This window comes from Crassostrea angulata, chromosome 7 (genome assembly GCF_025612915.1).
Source record: "Crassostrea angulata isolate pt1a10 chromosome 7, ASM2561291v2, whole genome shotgun sequence".
Taxonomy (NCBI): Eukaryota; Metazoa; Mollusca; class Bivalvia; order Ostreida; family Ostreidae; genus Magallana; species Magallana angulata.
Window position 1 is genome coordinate 19,238,116 of NC_069117.1, and position 18,757 is coordinate 19,256,872.

The following is an 18,757-nucleotide window of genomic DNA, read 5'->3' on the forward strand; positions in this document are numbered from 1 at the left end:
AAATCTAAATGCAAACACTTTAAAACCATTTCACAAAGAACTTTAAATTAGAAGGAAACTTGATATTTGGCATGTACATGTATATATAATTATATCAGTTATTAAAATATCTTTCCCTGGCAGTAACGATCTTGCTATAAGGTATACCGCATAATGATTTCAATGTAAATCGATGCTGGAATCTGATCAATTTATTATGGAGCCGAACCACCCTGTCTACTAAATTAGTCAAAAGACTTTGGGGGGGGGGGGGTAATATTTTAATGACTTAAACATGTTCTCAAACGAATGTGATTTTTTTTTAATATTTGGCTTCATTCTATTGTTCACGAGACTGAAGACTGGACAACGTTGATTATGACATGTGGCCTGTCTCTTCCATGTCTTTGTATGTCTGCAACATTAATCTTGGCTATTTGTCTTTACAAAATAAAAACTTTCAAGACATTTGGTCCTGGAAAATGTAAATTATTTCACACCTCGCTGTCATGGATTAAGTTCAATGAAATGCAAAGATCAAATGTACCTCCAAATCCGAAACTCTTTTTGGAAATGCAAAGATCAAATGTACCTTTTTGGACACTCTTATTGAACACGTTTTTCACAAAACACCTTTTGATTTCTCTAAATAGTTCCATTACAGAGTTCTCTGTGATATAATTTTGGCGATGAAACAGTTAGAAATTTGCTATGTTATTCAAAATGATTATAAAAGTTTCATTAGCTTCGGCTGTTGTATCAGATCACTTTATCATTACCTGGTCATATGATCATATTTTTAAGTTTGGGATTGTTAAAAGGATAATGTATATTTTTAATTTGATTTCAGATCAGTTGTATAAAAAAAAATATTACCCCCCCCCCCCACTTTACTTAACTATACCACGATATTGCTTTCGCTGCGTGATTAATATTCCATGCTGTATAATAATCTCCTCGGAGTGTCACATAATGTACGTCTCACCGGATCCTACAGCCATTCTACACGCACTCTCTGTATGGCCGAGGTGATGTCTAGTCAATACCGTCCCATTAAGTCTCAAAATGAACGATGAGATATTACATAATAATCATGTTTGTAAATAGGCCGTGGAGTAAAGGTATCAAGGTGTATGGCTGTATCGCAGTAATCACCCACTGGAAGTTAAAAAAATTGACAGAATCTCATTCTGAAAGAACCTGGGATATTTTTTTCTTCATCCTTTAATTTAAAAATTATGTTTATAATATGGTCTAATTTGAATAATATGCAAACTGTTTTGTTGTGAAATAGTGATAAACAAACAAGAATATACATGTATGAGCATACATATTGATCTGTTATTAGTTTGGGATTAAAAACCTCCAATGGTAAGAAGTCCCTAATTTTATAACACAACAGTCCTCGCCAGTAAGGTGTATCTCTTAATTAAAGTGGCCATTGTCCCCGGGTCAAATTACAGTATATATACAGAATCCCGGTGGTGTTGAGTGTTTGGATTACAATTACTTTTGTTCAGCGAGGATTACAAAGCAGTGTCGAGATAAATATTTTGTTGGCGTTTGGTTAAAAAGACGTACCATTGTTCCAGAACGTGAAAATCGAAATTTATTCTATCGATTTTGTCTGCATTTAGATCCACGCGCCTGGCTACTCAAGGGTGGATGTAAATGAAGGGAAGCGTAACTGGAATCGCTCGACATTCATGAAATATTGATGCTTCGTCCTGTTTCGCTTAAGATTGACAAGGCAAGAAAAATATAATTCCATTCTGTGTAATCTCGTTCGAGGATTCAGTTCCACCAGGTAAATCTTCCTGGATACTAGCCCTAACAGTAGATCAGATTAATCAATGGATTTATAGTCATCTGCCGTGCGACAGAAAAATTTGTGCATGTGCTGAGCATTGTATGTTCTTTTTAACGGACTGTAAAGGATTTATCTTAAAAGACAAAAAATTTCGACAAATTTGAAAAAATGTCGACGGATTCGGAAAACAAAACAGCGGATTCTCCAAGGTTCCGTTGGACCGCGGAATTCCTGGCAGGACCGGGAGGGTTCGCCAGTAAGGAGGAGATATCCAGCAGTTGGTTCAACACCAAAGCGGAGGCTGTCAACGACGCCAACAAGAACGCCGACAATGAGGTGCAGGAATTCCCCTACGCCAGGAATATTCTCCGGCTGGTGGTGGAGGACGATACCGGCAAAAAACTGGTGGAGCTTCGAGGGAAGTCAAGAGAACATTTCTTATAAATTTTGATATTCTTAATAAGTTCATATGCTTGTAAGCGATATTTGTTCAAGTGATTTTTAAGGAATATGAAGACATTAATATTATTGTATGTTTTTTTTGGTGTGTAACGAACATCATTTTTGTGTATGTCCATTTTGAACCGTCCAGAATGATATTTCAAAGATTTTATATATCTTATCAGTATTTCGTGAAACCGAACAATTCTGCCTTAAAGGTTTTGTTTGTTCTTTATGTATAGAAATTCTGTGTTCTTTCTTATAGTCGATGCATGTTGCAATATTTTAGAAAATAAAATAACACGCCCAAATAACTCTAACTATTTATTCTACTCCACGAATTTTTTTGGTAGTTTTGGTGTAAAATCATATATTGTATTCATTATATCTAGTTTATTGTGCTAAACCAACTGATCTCCTTGGAAGCCTCTAACTATTGAATTTACGTAACATCATGTCACAAGTGAAAAGAGTGTTACCTCTTCCGTTCTCAACACCGCTGACCAGTATATGAAAAATGAGACAAACATGGATGTTACATCTTATGTACGACAGGTTTGTTTTTATTGTACTTTAAAGTTGAGATCGACAAAAAGTTTTATTTATTTTCAATATTGTATGAATATATTTAAACTGTACCTGACCATTTAGTGCAATTCTCCCTAATATTACGTTTTCCTCCATCTGCATATATAGTTTACTAAGGCAGGCCAAATAAAGTGATGAGACATTTCCAACAAGCCTAGCTTTAATAATTACACTGAGACCCACACATAAAGTAAATTTCAAGAGAGTAACGTTTTGTTAATGTTATTCTTAGGTACGCGAGGAGCTTTAAAAATACTCGAGCAATTCAATTGTAGCTCTCAAAGCATTAATGGTACATAAACCTCTATTTTTACAAACAAAAACAACATACGGGGTATATGAGATGAATGCGAACAAGTACATCACTTAATCAGAAACCAGTTCATACTTCAAAAACTCATCACGTTCACATATTTGCGATCATTCTTATTTCTAAATTTGATCAGACACCGAAGACTTGCAAATATCATTACCTATTTAGCAGATGTATTTAAGAAGCGCCGATATATTAGGACAACCGCGGCCCAAAGCCATTTGAATCTAGTTTTATTTTGCAGACGTGATATTTTTATGCATCAGAAAGCCCGACATTCCTTTACACTTAATATAAATTACTCTATCCGTCCCTACTTTAAACCGAACTCTGTAACTAAAAAAAGATCAATCCATGCTTCAAAAGTATGGCTGGCAGCACTTGTCTACGTGAGTAACTTTGAGCACTTGACTAGCTTTAAAAAGGGATGTTCGATTTTCTCTCGCTCGTTCTCTCTCTCTCTCTCTCTCTCTCTCTCTCTCTCTCTCCGAGTAAAAAAAAGACAAGTGTAGTGTATTGCATATGAAAAAAGCTAGATGATTCACATCATGTAGGGTACAACAGCATGCAGTGTGTTCGGTTAACGGGAAGATCGCTGGCTGTCAGTACTTGCCACTTTCAGCTAAATGTTACCAAATCACAAAGACCCTAGAAGTAAAACAAGACTACCATAATCGTGCAATGGATTTGGACTTTCATAATGTACAAAATAGCGAGGAAAGTCAGTCGTGAATAAGGTTCTATAGATGATTAATAATTAAGTCCTCTCCATATTGCTGCATATTAATGATCACCAACTTATTAGATTAGCATTCAATGTTTGACTGTTTTGTTGGTTTCTAGATCGATAAACGAGCTCCAAATCATCGCTACTCTGAAACCTAGTATGATGTGTTTCCAATTAAAACAAAAATGTGATCGGCCGAAAATTGACTGCTAACAAAAAGTACACTATCATTTATCAATAATTAATGACTTCCTGCAATTTTTGATTACATATCTTTGTTACAATTTTTGATTTTTTTTTTCGTAATCTGAGAATCTCTGAACGAAATTTTGTGTCTATACATGAAAGGAAGCTTATAGTATTGTCCCAGCAAGTTTATCAATGACCGATTTCTATAAAGTTGGCCCTTTTGTTTGAAAGCCTTGCATAAAACCTCGCGTTAATCATCTAGCAATTCATCTAATTGATTTCCAACAAACCAACTAGGCTATTATACCCCGTATTTTAAATGACTACATCGCGGATTTCAATAAAACGGCTATAAAACCGTGCCACTATGTTCTACGACAAAGAAGTTTGCACAGAAATTGGGCATGAAGGTTTCTAGATGAAGAGCCTGATAAAATGTTGATCGATTTAATAATTTGATGTTATTTACCCAATTAGTCCCATTTCAATATTTTAAGTACAGGTCTGCGAAATGTAACGATTTCCTAATTAAGGTATTGATATTAACGCATTGACAATGGTTTTCTTTGATGCGAACCGTATTCTGAGACATGACTGACATATTGATACACTTTAGAAGGACAGATTCCGAACAATCAGCAAGTTTTCCGCATTTACTTGTAATCTGATCGCGATTGATTTAAAGAGGACATCACTTGCCGCAATCTATATACCCTTTGACATTTATCTGATTTTTTTTCTTTGATCGATTTTGTTTGAAAAATGATTAAAATTTTACACAGAGAGAGAGAGAGAGAGAGAGAGAGAGAGAATAGTGTTATACATCATGCAATGAACTGATATTTTTACAACCCAATAATCCAATGGCAGCAATGAATAACGAACTTGGTGAAGTCGATTAATGAGCTTGTTAAAAAAAGATTTTGCAATAAAAACTGAACAGGCATTTGAAGAAAATGTAGAAATCCATAAACATGTATCTGTATTCAGTTTAGAAAAGAGACAAATAAAAATGGCGTACAATTGGTACGTTTGGTTTAGATGTGGAATTTGTCAAAATTCTTTAAGTTCATCAGTTATTTAAACGTTGAAGCAAATCTGAGAAATTTATCAAAAAACTTCCTGACCTCGGTATATTTTGGACAAGAAAAAAACAAATGCTGAATGTCTTCTACCTTTTCACAAGAACATTAAATTACATCAACGAAGATAAACATTTAGCACATAATTATGACGAAGTCTGCTGTGTGATACATCTGTACGATGTTTTCCAAAACTGAAATTTGGCTGTGCTGCTGAAAATTTTGAGCAATTTTACTTTTAAATACAGAGAGTGAACTTGAATTTCTGGTTTCCGACGCAACGTTGACTACCGTAGGAACAAATGCAGATTTACAAATATTCAGTCTGCGTTGCAACGCATATCCGGTATAATATCTAAGAGATATTCTAGAACTAAATGCTATGGACTTTGTACATTATATTTAACCTACGAGTTAACTGTTTTATGTCTTACGTTAAGTGGTTCCCAGTCCGTTTCGAAATACAATGATTTCACAGAGGCTAAGATAGAGAGACTAGTTACAATCGGGACTGCATGTAATTGTAGTTTTTTCTATTCTTTTCTCCGAAAACAGCAGCTAGACAACCATCCCGTACCACTGAAGCATATTCCAGCTGAGGCCGAATAAATGAAGTATACATGAGTTTACGATCAATTTTAAATTTAAGTTTTTTTTAAACAAGCCATTTTTAAAGCATTACCTAATATAAGTTCAATATATGAGATGACCAACTCAGGTTGAATGAAAATGTGACTATAAGATGCTTACTAGTATGTGATTGAACATATCTATACTACTATATTAAAATAATAGACTCGAATTTTTGGTCTTTAATACCGAGAAATCGGAAGAATACTGTCTTTTGTTTTACATATTTTAAACATCATCGGTACTTGAAGATTACTATTTTGTTTTTATTTTTTCTCAGTTAATCTTCGCTAATTAATAATCAACGAAAATTCCTCAAAAAAATCCCGGAAATCACCTGGATTTTTTGGATTTTACAATCTTGCGATTGCGCAATACATTCACGCTAACGGGATCTTTAGTTTATGTTTCCACAATAACACATCTGCATGAATAAATACAAATACGGGTAAATTTTCATTGGACTTTTGCTATATATTTTTTTCATATATATTTAATGATTTCTTATGAGAGAAAGTATAAAATAACAATTATACATTTCAACTAAGTACTTACTTTTGTCTTCGAGATGAAAAAAAAAATTTGATTACATGCAAAAAAGTTACATTATATTTGTTAGGAGAGTGAAGATAGAATATGTTTTATCGTAAAAATGAATAATGTCGGACCCAGTTTTACAAAGAAAATACGTGTACGTTGGTGAAAAGATTCTATTCTATAGATTAAAATTTTTAGTTGAAAGGTATTTGCTGTCTCAAAAAGGATTGTTGTGATGAATTTTACTGTTATTTTCAAGGCAACTTCATTAACTTTCTCCAAAATCGTTCCGGGGCGATTCTGCAATTTTCTGCTACATTACGGGTATAAGGTAGGCATTCTAACTGTGGTGAGGGCCTTTCCCGAGACACAGATCATTCAAACTAAGGAAAGTGTAGTGAAATTAATAGCATTATTGTAGGCTTATAGCTTTGTTGTGTAAATGTCAATAATAAGGTGTGTCGATGTACCTATTTCGTAAATGTCCGATATGCAATGTCAACCCGTGCACGCACGGGTCAAAGTCTAGTGTTTCTAATAATTGATAAACTGTAGAATGGCCAGGTAAAAAATCAGCCAGTGAAACTGGTCTATGATTAGACAAAACAGACTGAGGGTCACCTTAAAGAATGGAATAACGTTTGCTATTTTCCACTGAATGGTGAAAACAGGTTTATTTTAGAATTTTAGAAAAGAAATTATATCACTGAACCATTTTTAGTCAGGCGTTGTCATGTTGTAATTTTAAATTTACAAGGTGACAAATTCGTGGAAAATAAAAAATGAACAGCATGACACGTTGCTGAAAGCAAGACCCTGATTGGCTGGAGGCAGGCACATTGCTCGAGTTACTGTAAATTGCATATCCGCAAAGAAGTAAACATAAAAACATCGTCCAAGCGGAAACTATCGCTCCATAAAGAGAGCAATACATCATGAAATCAATTAGAGATTTTTTCGTGAAGAAAACTATACAATAAATTCCGTTTGATTATGTGTTTTTATTTGATATGTTTCAACATGAGTTGCACGTATATGATGGGTGTAAACAATTGGCAGGATAAACGTAAATCAACACAAACAGAACCCTTATAAAATACTTGCGCCAAGTAGCGTAACGGCCAGTATGAACGCAATTTCAACCATAAATAATTGATTAATGCATGAATTCATACAAAATTTAAAAAACTAGTGCGTCTGAAACAATCCTATGAATCTGTTTATACGAGACTTAAAAATAAATGCATGTCCAACTCAAATATCATCCGTATATATTACGTCATCGATTTTTTTTTAACTCTAGCGGCTTCCAGTACTTTCAATGCTTTGATGGATGAATCTTTACTTTCAGAATAAGAGTATATACGTCCCTGCATGGTTGAACACACATGTATAATATACAACTTTTTCAATTGGAATTAAGCTTGAAGAATTTATTTAATCATTCTCTGTATTAAGTGATATTCCGTACCATTTACATATTCTACAGTAATAATCTTTTTTTTATAAAAATCCCTTTGCATCGAGCTTTTGGCAAATGTACTACCAAAATGTTCGTTTTTACAGTATTGACAAAAAAAAATCACTTTAGAGACATACTCAATGGCAAAAGTCATAGGACTTTAAAGTTGCTTTGGTCAGGATTGACAGAAATATCAGCTTAGGAAAAATCTTTCCAAATCTGTAATCTTTTCACTCCCTAAGAATTCCTAAACTATTGAAAAAAACAAAATTTGAGACAAAGTTACTTCTCATCACATCAAAATTGTAAAGTTTTATTTTCTCTAAAAATATACTTTTAGTGTACAGTATCACGCTTATTTGACATCTACAAAGGCACAGAAAAGGGTTTTGTTGGGGTTTTTTAAAACATCTTTTTGATCGCATACTAGTATACAGAAATAAATACATGTACATGCATTCGAAAAAGCATTCATATAAATTAATAGTAATATTAATAAAATAATGTTATTATCATGTATCTGGAGTTAACAGTATTTTTGAAACGTGGACAGCTGCTGAAATATTAACCTTCACTTCATCATCGGATCTTCTTTTGTACGTCTAGATGCTTATGGACAGGATTTGCCATTCAACTTGATTAAAATTCTGCCAAGAACATTGATGAAGCAATGCCTCACCGATACATTTCGTAAACGTCTTTCCATAGTACATATATATCCTCTTAGTACACACCCTTAATAGCACCCCCAGTAAGGTTAACCGGAAGTGAGAAACATTAACAATTTGTTTTACCACATAGCACACCATTGTGTTTGAACAAAGAACGCGTTCGATACTAGACACTAGGTTTGCAGTGTGTTTATTTGAACAGATTGAGGACAAATACTGATTGCTATCAATCCGCGAGGGATGCTTTTTTTCATTTTTAGATTAAACGAGTTCCAAGCGACTGGGTTGTATATTGCTCAGTATGGTAAGTACCGCAATCCCTCGCTGTCTGCGAAGTTCCATTGGACACGAGACACTTTCTCTGCTAATGCTCCGGAGATCAATGGAATAATGCTCAAAGATGTTACTGAAGCAAAAAATTAAAATCCCAACCTAATACGCAAAATATGCTAAAACATTGAAATGACATCGCTTGGAAGGGTTTCAGATAGAGTATATTAAGACCGAACAGTTGAATAGAAAGTTCAGATAAGGTTTTCTATGTAGGTGTTGAAAAAGAATAATTAAAAAAACCCAATCAATACGCCACTTTCGATGCAATTGTTTCTGTTCGCTGGTTGACAGAATCACAAAATCTCAAATGAACTTGAAAGAACTTGTATGCAAATAGCATATCCATTTGTACATTATCATGAATAAAATAAACCGAATTCAGGAAGTCTTGCTAATTCTTGACGACGCGTCCAGCATAATTTGACAGTAATGAAACGCTTTCAGGTAGATAGGTAATTTTGTGGGGCAAAGGTAAATTAGGATATATTTAATGTAACTAAATTTAGATTCAGTTCATTGCGTTTTTAAATAGAAATATATAAAAACAACATCGCCTACTGGGCTTTATGAGTCTTGGTGAACTAAGTCCTAGTATTTTGTTTGTTGTGGTTGAAAAAGTCTACATATTAACAGTTTACAAAATACTTAATTTTTATTTTACATTTACATATACAGTATTCATTGTAATTGAGTGTTTTCAACAGATGTATAAACTGAAAAATGATGTCAAATTAGCGTCACTGTACATTTATTATTAATCATAAACTGCCTGTCAATTAAGATATCGACGGGGAAAAGTACATTAATGTAGTTCATTTTATTTCAGATGACGACATTTAAACAATAATCAAAACGTCTGCTTCCGAATCATCAACCGGAACACATTAAAAAGTCAATATTTACGAAAGACGCACAATACTAAGTTTTTAAGTACGTACATATTTGATCATGTGTTAATTAGTTGGCAAAACTGGCAGTCTGACTAAAGCCAGTCACTACTATTCCCTTCGTTGAAAGAGGGAATATGGGCCTAGCTCAGTTTAGTCAAACTGCAAAACTGGTTCACTTTTATGATATTCTTGCATTTAATAGCAAGAAATTAAAATGAAACAAAAATGATAATTTGACTCGAAAGATTTTAAAATTTGATATAAACAAAATTCCTGTCGCATTTAAACATCGATGAGTGGTCACTGCGCAAGATTTCATCATGCAAAGTGTTGTCAGGATGATAAAAATAGAACCCAATGTACAGGAACATTAAACTAATAGTGATACAGTAACTAACAGTGATACGGTACTGTTTGGGTGGTACATGCTCTCTGGCAGTGTGACATTATGATGTATCTTCAGGGTTCTATGACATCACCATGTTTCAATATTACATAATTATACTAGTATACTCTGGTACTACTGTATTTGTCCTTCTAGTACAATTTTTGCACCTTTTTCTTCAGTGGACAGTTTAGTACATGTCATTGTTGAGCTTTCACAGTATTGCAGCAACGGAAATCACATTTTATTTCCGGTCGCATTGTAAGATTCTGTGCAGAATGGCTATAGAGGCGTTCAACACATTATGCATATTACCCATTCCAGATTCTTTCTTTGAAGTAATTGAAAAGAATATATATTTATTTTGAAAAAAAAGTGTCTTGCATCATCGTTCATTTTCAAATTTTATATTTCTCTGGATAAAATCATATTTAAAGAATGTTTACATTAATATTATCATTACATTATAAATATTTTTAGCTATTTTTATTTTAAAACTGATGAATTCGCAGCAAAACCAACAAATAGGTAAATTTTGTCGACGTATCATAAGTTACCAGTGTTTTTTTTATGCAGTGCAGACCATTAGTGTATTCAAGTAAGTTTAGTTTACATATTGAAATTCTGCGAATAAAACAATTAGTTCTTGATTTTTATTCACTCTGTAAGATAACTATGTCCCCCGTTTTACAAGAAGAAAATAACTGATGCTTATTTTATGTTACAAAAATTTTTCAAATTCGACTCGGAAAATGTCTAATATCATATCACGGGCGATTTCCCGTCATCTTCATGTGACATTTCCCCCGGAACCATTCGTCCAACTCCTGGTGTGACCAGTATTTCACATCGATGACATGTCCACTCTCGGAGAGGGTTACGAACCCCTGGGGTTTGTTGCTGTGGTTTCCTACAAGTTCAGGCAGCCAGAATGTACATTCGTACTTATTATTTCCCCCGTCTTTTTGACATCTTGGAATTCCCCCTTCCTCCTCGTCTGCTTCTCTTCTTGGTTTTCTGCTCCTACGAATTCCGTATCCGATGAGTGCATTCACGCAACAAAGGATTAAGATGACCACAAAGATTAAGACATCTTTCATCACGGAAATCTTTGGATCCCCGCTGTTGTGGACGAATGGAATCGCTGTTGTTGCGTTCTCGACAACTGAAGTGTTCCAAGTTGTCAACGGTGTAACTGTTGTCGTCGGATCGACAAATGGCGGTTCATGAAAAATGTCATGATTTCTTTGACTGTTTCGCAACCAAGACAAGATTTCATTCAATCTCGATTCCAATTTTGCATCCATATCCATTATCGTGTTGTGTTTTGTGTGTTGTTATGAAGTCACAATTACATTACGTCATAGAGAGCATTGTGACGTCAAGGATGAAGTAAGAATCCGCCAATTTTAGAATGTGTCTTACCCCAAAAATCAGTAGCCCATGAATTTTCTTGAAAAGATTATCATCATACCAAATCAGAAGAATTACAACAACAGCAACGTGGGTACATTTCACCCATTATATTTTATATTTTCTTAGTCATAAGTGAGTAAAAAAAACACACTTATAAAATGCATTTTCGCACCGGTGGACCTTTATCAAAATTATTAAATAGTCAAAAGAATCACTTTAGTATACCGGTAATTAATTTAATTTACTATAAAAGTGGTTACAAAATCACTGTTGGTATTCACACGAGAACTAACTAGAGCAACCTGCTGTCTTGTGAGCTTGTTGTTCTCGCACCAATTTGTATTCACTATATTGCCAGATGGTTTTATTCCATGATATGTTCATACTTTTACTTTTCAAGGATGCATACAATACTTATGTACGAACATGACTTAAAAATATTTTATTCAATGAAAAATAGATAAATGCTACTAAAACATGAACAAAATTGTAATTCTTAAAAGAGTGAAAAATTTTATTTAACAAAGTACATGTATATAGAAATATATATTAAAAAACATGTTTATTTACCCCATGAAGGAACATGAAATACTGTAAGAAAATTACCACACGTATATTCCAAATAGAATACTGTCAAACAAAAGATGTAAAAAACAGAATCTAGCTTCTGTTTTTTACATCTTTTGTTTGACAGTAAAGAGAGGCATGATGGACAACTCTGTCCAGATTGTTAAAACATCAGCTGTACTACATGTATAATTAAAAGACAAATACTCAATGATTGAAAATTTATAACTAAAGAAAAAAACATAAGTAAAACATAAGTATATGAATGACATCTAAAACATTACCAACAGTTTTAATCAAAACATATTATGCTTAAAAAATAGTTTCTTTTCATTAACGGTAACCTTATAGATGTACCAAATTCAATGAACAAAGAAGTTAGAATTAATTTAAAGATCTTAAAATGGTGTGTTTTTGTTTGAATCTGCTATTAGTTTATGTTTCTTGGTTTTTCGTTTTTTGTTGTTTTTTTTTTCTTTTCTTTTTTTTGGGGGGGGGGGGGGGGGGGGGGGTTGAGTTGCAGATAATGCATATCACAGGTAAACAAGCATAGTTAGTTAAGAATGCTGGTCAACTGATAAATTTAATTTTAGTTGACAGATGCAAACTGAATTCCTTCTTCTTTATTTTCAGGATTTGGTCATCCATGATAATAGGCATCATACCAGATCTCTCCTGACTTTTTGAGCATTCTACAATGAGAAATTGCATTTTTCCATAGAAAAAGGACAACTCTTGAAACAATTCATAATTGTTGTAACTTAATGGTCTATATTATAATGTTGCCAACTGGATGGTTCATGGCTTTTAAGAATTGAATTTTGAATTTTATGCTCTCCTCATAACTGCTAATTTTTTATAACAACAGATGCTACAGGATTCTAATCAGTTTGCCTAAATCAAACAATCCAAATTCATATACAGCAAAATGTGTTTAGTATTAACACATACCAGTATATAGCAAAATATAGAGGATATAGTGAAGTTTTGTGGAGTCCCCAACAAGAATTAACAAATCCTAGCAATTTTTTATGTCCCTTAAAAATAAAAAATGATGAAATTTACACCTTCTTTTTTTTTTACAGGGAATTCTTTAATAATTTTAAAAGTCAGCAATACCAATTTACACAATCTCCACATAAATCCTTCAATTTTCCATCTGATTAATTCAGGTTTTCAGAAAAGTTATTTCATTTTTATGCCTTCGTATAAAGCAAAAATGGTAGTGATGTGGAAGAAAAAAAATGTATATAACGAATTCACTATACCTATTTTTATGAATTTGTTATACTAATACAAAGAACTAAGGCTATAGCAAGTAAATCCATTGGTCCCTAGCCGAGTTTTACTGTAATTGTATAATATTTAAAAACTTGAAGGTGAGCCCTCTTCCTTTTAATGGATCAATGATTTTGAAGATAAATGTATCTGATGCACACTATCTTTATTGACGGCTTACCTGACTATATCTCCAAATGCTGTAAACAGAGGCGAACATCTGTAAGGCAGGTTATGTTTCTTACACAACGACTTCACCAGAGGAGCTATCTTTCCTAAATTATGTCTTGGCATGGTTGGAAATAAGCTGAAAATCAACATTTAAGATATGTAAAATAATCATAATGAATAACATAATTTGTTATAAAAATATGATTTATATCATTGGAAGGATGTATAGAAATAAGTTGGTTCAGGAGTATGAATCAGAAAGTGGTGATGTGACCAATTCTAGCAATATAGCAATAGTTTCAATTGATGGATAACAGGTATCGAAATGGTTCATGACAACAAATTCTCTCAACTGTTTCAAAGACAACATCTACTCAGTATGCATCTATTCTTTAATACTTGCTGTCAGTATGCTTCTATGCTTTACTGTAATACATTTGTACTTGCTGTACATATAGTTCATGGCAACTAATTCCGGCAAATATTTCAAGAATATTTTTTCAAATGCAAATGCTGGTTACATTAGACAACAGGTAAAACCGAAATCAGTTGAAGCCTACACTTACTGGTGCTCAATCTGGAAGTTGAGGTGGCCGGTGAACCAGTCATTGAATGGTGAGGAATCCACATTACAGGTGGTAGCGAGCTGGAGAGAGAACCAGTCTTCCTCCTTCTCCTTCTCTACCCTCATTGGTAAGTGGCTCATCTGAGTCACCCAAGTGAACCAATGGCTTTCTAAGAATCTGAAAAAGTAGGGGTTTTACAGAGGTTTAGATTTTTAACATACTTTGAAACAACCACATGGAAAAATTTTCAGTGGACTACAGTTCATATACTTTTTTAGTGAGAATGAACTGGAATGTACCTCATAAACATGTAGAGTCCAAAAGCTCCCCAGCCTCCATAATACGGGCCATACAGCCAGAAAAACTTGTAGAAGAATGTTACAGTCATCAGCAAGTCCTGTCAAAAACAAAAACAACTCTAAATTAATTCATAACCTACCCTTTGTCTGCTAACTGCATCACTGCAAGAAACCTGTGGGTGCTGAAGGTATTCTTAATAAAAAAAACTTGTACATAATATGAATACTTACAACATAATCTCTCCTCTTGAAAACAAAAAAGATATTTTCAACGTGAAAATAAATTGGTAACAACAAAGGAGGACCCACTGGAAAAAAAGAAAAGAAAATACATGTATTTTCAAAAGTATTCCATGAGCATGTAATTCTATAGGAGGGACCTTTCTTGCAAAAATCTAGATCACAATTTTTTTCAGATTGTGCATGCTTAAAAATCCTTCAACTTGCAATGCTTACAGAAAAAGAAGTAACTATGTTGAAAGTTGTATGGCATGAATCCTAATTTCTTGCTTCCCCATGACTTGGGAATATAATCTCCTATTAAAAATAGAAAGGCTATATCGACATCAGGGTCTTTCTTTATCACATTTGGTTTGGCATGATGCTGAAAATGGCGAAAGTTCCACCAGTGAGATGATGCAGCCTGCAAGAAATAAATCCATGTAGTTTAGGACCAAACTTATGTTGTAAGGTACAAGACTTATCATTTTAAAAATGTTATTAAAAGATACAATTTATTGATAAAAATTGCTAGATTTTTCACTATAGATCTTCTTATTGGCTCATTCTAAACAATGTATAAACTGGTAATCTTAGTTGAGTATTAACTAATGACTGTTTGATTGCAAAAGTTTTTACACTAAATGTGATAAAAAATAAGTTAACTGTATTTTTAATTGTGTAGTATTTTACTTTGTTATAGGGAATAAATAACCATCTTAAATTTGTCTTCATGACCAGTAAATGTTTTCATACTGACACCTGTATATTTACCTTAATATGCCCTATAACAATATGATGAAATATATGGTTCATCTTGTTACTAGGAAATACAGACATATGACCATAGTCATGTTGACTCCAACCTGCCTGCGCCTGAAATAAACAAATATTTCAATACTGATTACATCAAAGCCTGTGCAACTGAGAAATGCTTACATTGTCATCTCTGAGAAATAACTTTTAATTACCAGTAAACTTTAAAATTTTTTTTACAATTTCTTTTGATTTTGAAAGATTTAGTTTAATCTCAAACATCAGTTTTAATCATTGTTAAATCACATAGGTATTAAACACTTATCCAATTTATCAAACCCGAGAAAGGAACTGTGTACTAAGTACAAGCACTTGTGGTAAAGCTAATCGTTACAGGTCAGAACCTGCAAGGATTATATCATATTAAAGATTTATACACACTCATCATAAAAGATAAACCAATTATTCACCTGTGAGGTGGCTAACAGTACAGCCGCAACAAAGAAAGCGGCCATGCTTCCCTCCCAGTGCCAGACCACCAGGTATGCCAGCACCTCCAGGGCCAGGATGTGGAGGAGATGAAACACGTAGAACAAAGGGTTAACCTTCATCAACCCGCTCTCCTCTACATACTTCCTCAGCTTACGGAAGTCTTTTTTAATTTCTGTTTCATTCTGGAAATAAGTTTTAAAATAATATCATAACTGGCAATTTCAAACATAGACATTTCTGCTCGGATGTAATATTTACACTTAGCATACCAAAAGATGTAGAGAATTTAGTTAACTGTCAATGTATGGGTGTTATATAAGTAAAAGTTCTAAAATCTGTTCAAATTTAAAATGTGTAATTTCATCTTTTGTCAATGGTATGTTTCAGTGAATTCTTACCTGGTCCCAATCTTCCACATCTCCAATATACAAAGCTTTCATGAATTTGGATACATATCCTTTGTCATTGTGAAAAGCTGTCCAAGCATCCTGTTTAAGATAATTTGATTTTTGTTAGAATTCAAGCTTTAAAAAATTCAAATTAACCCCTCCCCCCCCCCCCCCCCCCCCTCACTCCATTTCAAGGTCAAAGGACTCTTATCACAATTCTAACCCATGTGTACGAGTGTATGAAGCATTGTGTTGAATGATAACACTTTCAAATCGGTGCGTATTTCAATTGTGATTCGCAAAAAAGATTCTGATTTGCGCATTTATATAGACCCGCCTATTACCAACAGTAATATATCAAATCCATGCTGAGAACATGATGCTAACACATGGAAAAATGTCAGAGAAAGAAAACTTACAAAGTTGTACTCGCAAGTTAAAAAATATATATACAAAGTAACTATTTGTTCTCATATAACTATATATACAAAGTAAATCATGTTAATAAAAAAGAAAGAAAAACTTTTCTTAAAGCAGGGACAAGCGCAAATAGATTAAAGTCACGTTGATAATATAGAAACACATGTACTAGTAACAGCAAGTAAGGAGCTAAAACCTCCTGTTTCAGGATGTGAATTTAATCTCCAAGTGCATCCATCCTGTTTGGACAGTGATAACTTTCTATAGACTGCGCAATCTGCATGTACTGCAGTGTTTTATGAGTACCAGTATTTGGCTAGAACAAGCGTTAAAAATTACTGTGAAAAATTTAATCCCTCTGTAATGCAAAATCATTTTCACATAAAACAATATACATGTTGTTAAATGTACAAGAAACCACTGATTTGTCATTAATATAAAAAATCTGAATTGAGAAATGAATTTATAAACTCTGTGTATAAAGTCACATTTCTTTTCCGAATTGTGATTATTTCAAGCAAAATATAATGCATCCTTATCTGAACATTGTAGAGATCTTTTTATTTTGTATGTACTCACAACATACTCATAATTGTACGTAAGGATTTGAAGGAAAAAAAACCCCAGCAGGTTAGATACATGTAATTTGAACTCTATATTATTATCATGGTTTACAGGGAAAGAAAAGTCACTTATTGAATTATTTGTATAATTTTCAGTACAAAGACCATGTTAACCCCCAATTTATTCAATGTTAACATGTACTAAAATATCTGTAGAACACATTCAATGTGGAATTAAGTATATTTTAATCAAAACACTTTCATTATTTTATAATTTTAAAATATTTGACCCAAATATATGTTTTAAAATTTTTTGGAAAAGTAAATTAAATTACAAATTTTAAAGCCCCAGCAAGATTAGAACTCATGACTTCAGATCCATAGTGAATGCTCCAACCCATTGTGCTACGCGGTAAGGTACAATTTAGGGAAAGAAATGGTTTATAATATCATGCTTGATTTTATTGTTTATTTCAATTGGAAGGATGTCACAATATGGAGGTGTCCCAAACCACCTTCAAATGGTTCAAATATCTACATAAAACTTTTAAAAATTGATGGTATACCTATAAAAATATTTTTCAAAAAAAATATATTGATAAATGCTGCGTAAGATATTAACATGCGAGACTCTTAAACCAGGTAAATGTATAATTTGCATATTTTTTTTTAGATATATTTGTCCTAAATATAAGTATAACATTGAAAATATCTGATGTTTGCAAAAGTGCTTTACTGTAAGCAAAACCAAATACCGGTACTAAATTAATGTGCTATACCTCTTTCTTCAGATCAACGTTTAAATTCACAATTCAATCAAAGCTAAGTTCTGATACTTGTGATGCAAAAAAAGGAAAAAAATGTTTTTGGTAAACTTTGTTGTAAATCCACATGAATATACTATAATTGAAAGAGAAAAAATAGTAAGCAAGTTTCTCTGTAAATAAACATGATGAATATGCTCCAATTTTGAGATAACTCCCATAGAATGGATCTACTGAGTGATCAACTGGTTACATAAAAACTTTGTTTACACCATGTTTTAACGCATTTTCATACATATCTTCAACTTTTCTTCCAAATTGATCATTTTTTATAACTCATATCGACAGGAAATCGCTGGAGTATTAACACTCAAGTTGAGTACACTCCATTGGGAGGAAAGAAGGAGAGAAGAACACGTTTTCCATGGATACATACAGTGTATAAATTATTTCCCTTGAATCAATAAGTATACTCTATCCTGTTAGAAATGAACATGAATTTGTTGATTAAAATAAAGCATCAGTAATAGAACAATGTTGCATATGCCAACAAAACTTACCGTTGCGTCTTCACCTGCGTAATGCCCCAAGATTTTGGCACCTCCAGGATGTTTCTTTGCCCACCGGCTGAGGTCATACACTTTCCCGTTTATCATTAACCAGTTGTCATCCCTTTTATTGTGTCGTTTTACTTCTTCTACGGTGTAATGTTTGTTCTCTTTTGCCATACTGACATCGCTGCACACTTCCTTCCCCATTTCTTTGGACGGGCCGGGTTTCATAAACGTCCTCGACCTCTCTCGTAAGATTGTCTAAATCT

At 33.3% G+C, this 18,757-nt stretch overlaps 1 protein-coding gene across 1 annotated transcript; it reads right to left on the reverse strand.

Moving 5' to 3' along the window:
• Positions 1 to 12,519: 12,519 nt before the first annotated feature.
• LOC128156737 (acyl-CoA Delta-4 desaturase-like) lies at positions 12,520 to 18,757 on the reverse strand. Its single transcript, XM_052819011.1, has 10 exons — positions 18,498 to 18,757; positions 16,200 to 16,289; positions 15,780 to 15,983; positions 15,328 to 15,429; positions 14,791 to 14,977; positions 14,566 to 14,642; positions 14,335 to 14,432; positions 14,036 to 14,212; positions 13,480 to 13,605; positions 12,520 to 12,712 (listed from the first exon to the last, which is right to left on the reverse strand). Exons 1-10 carry the CDS (start codon positions 18,717 to 18,719, stop codon positions 12,661 to 12,663), a joined length of 1,335 nt encoding a protein of 444 aa, XP_052674971.1. The 5' UTR covers positions 18,720 to 18,757; the 3' UTR covers positions 12,520 to 12,660.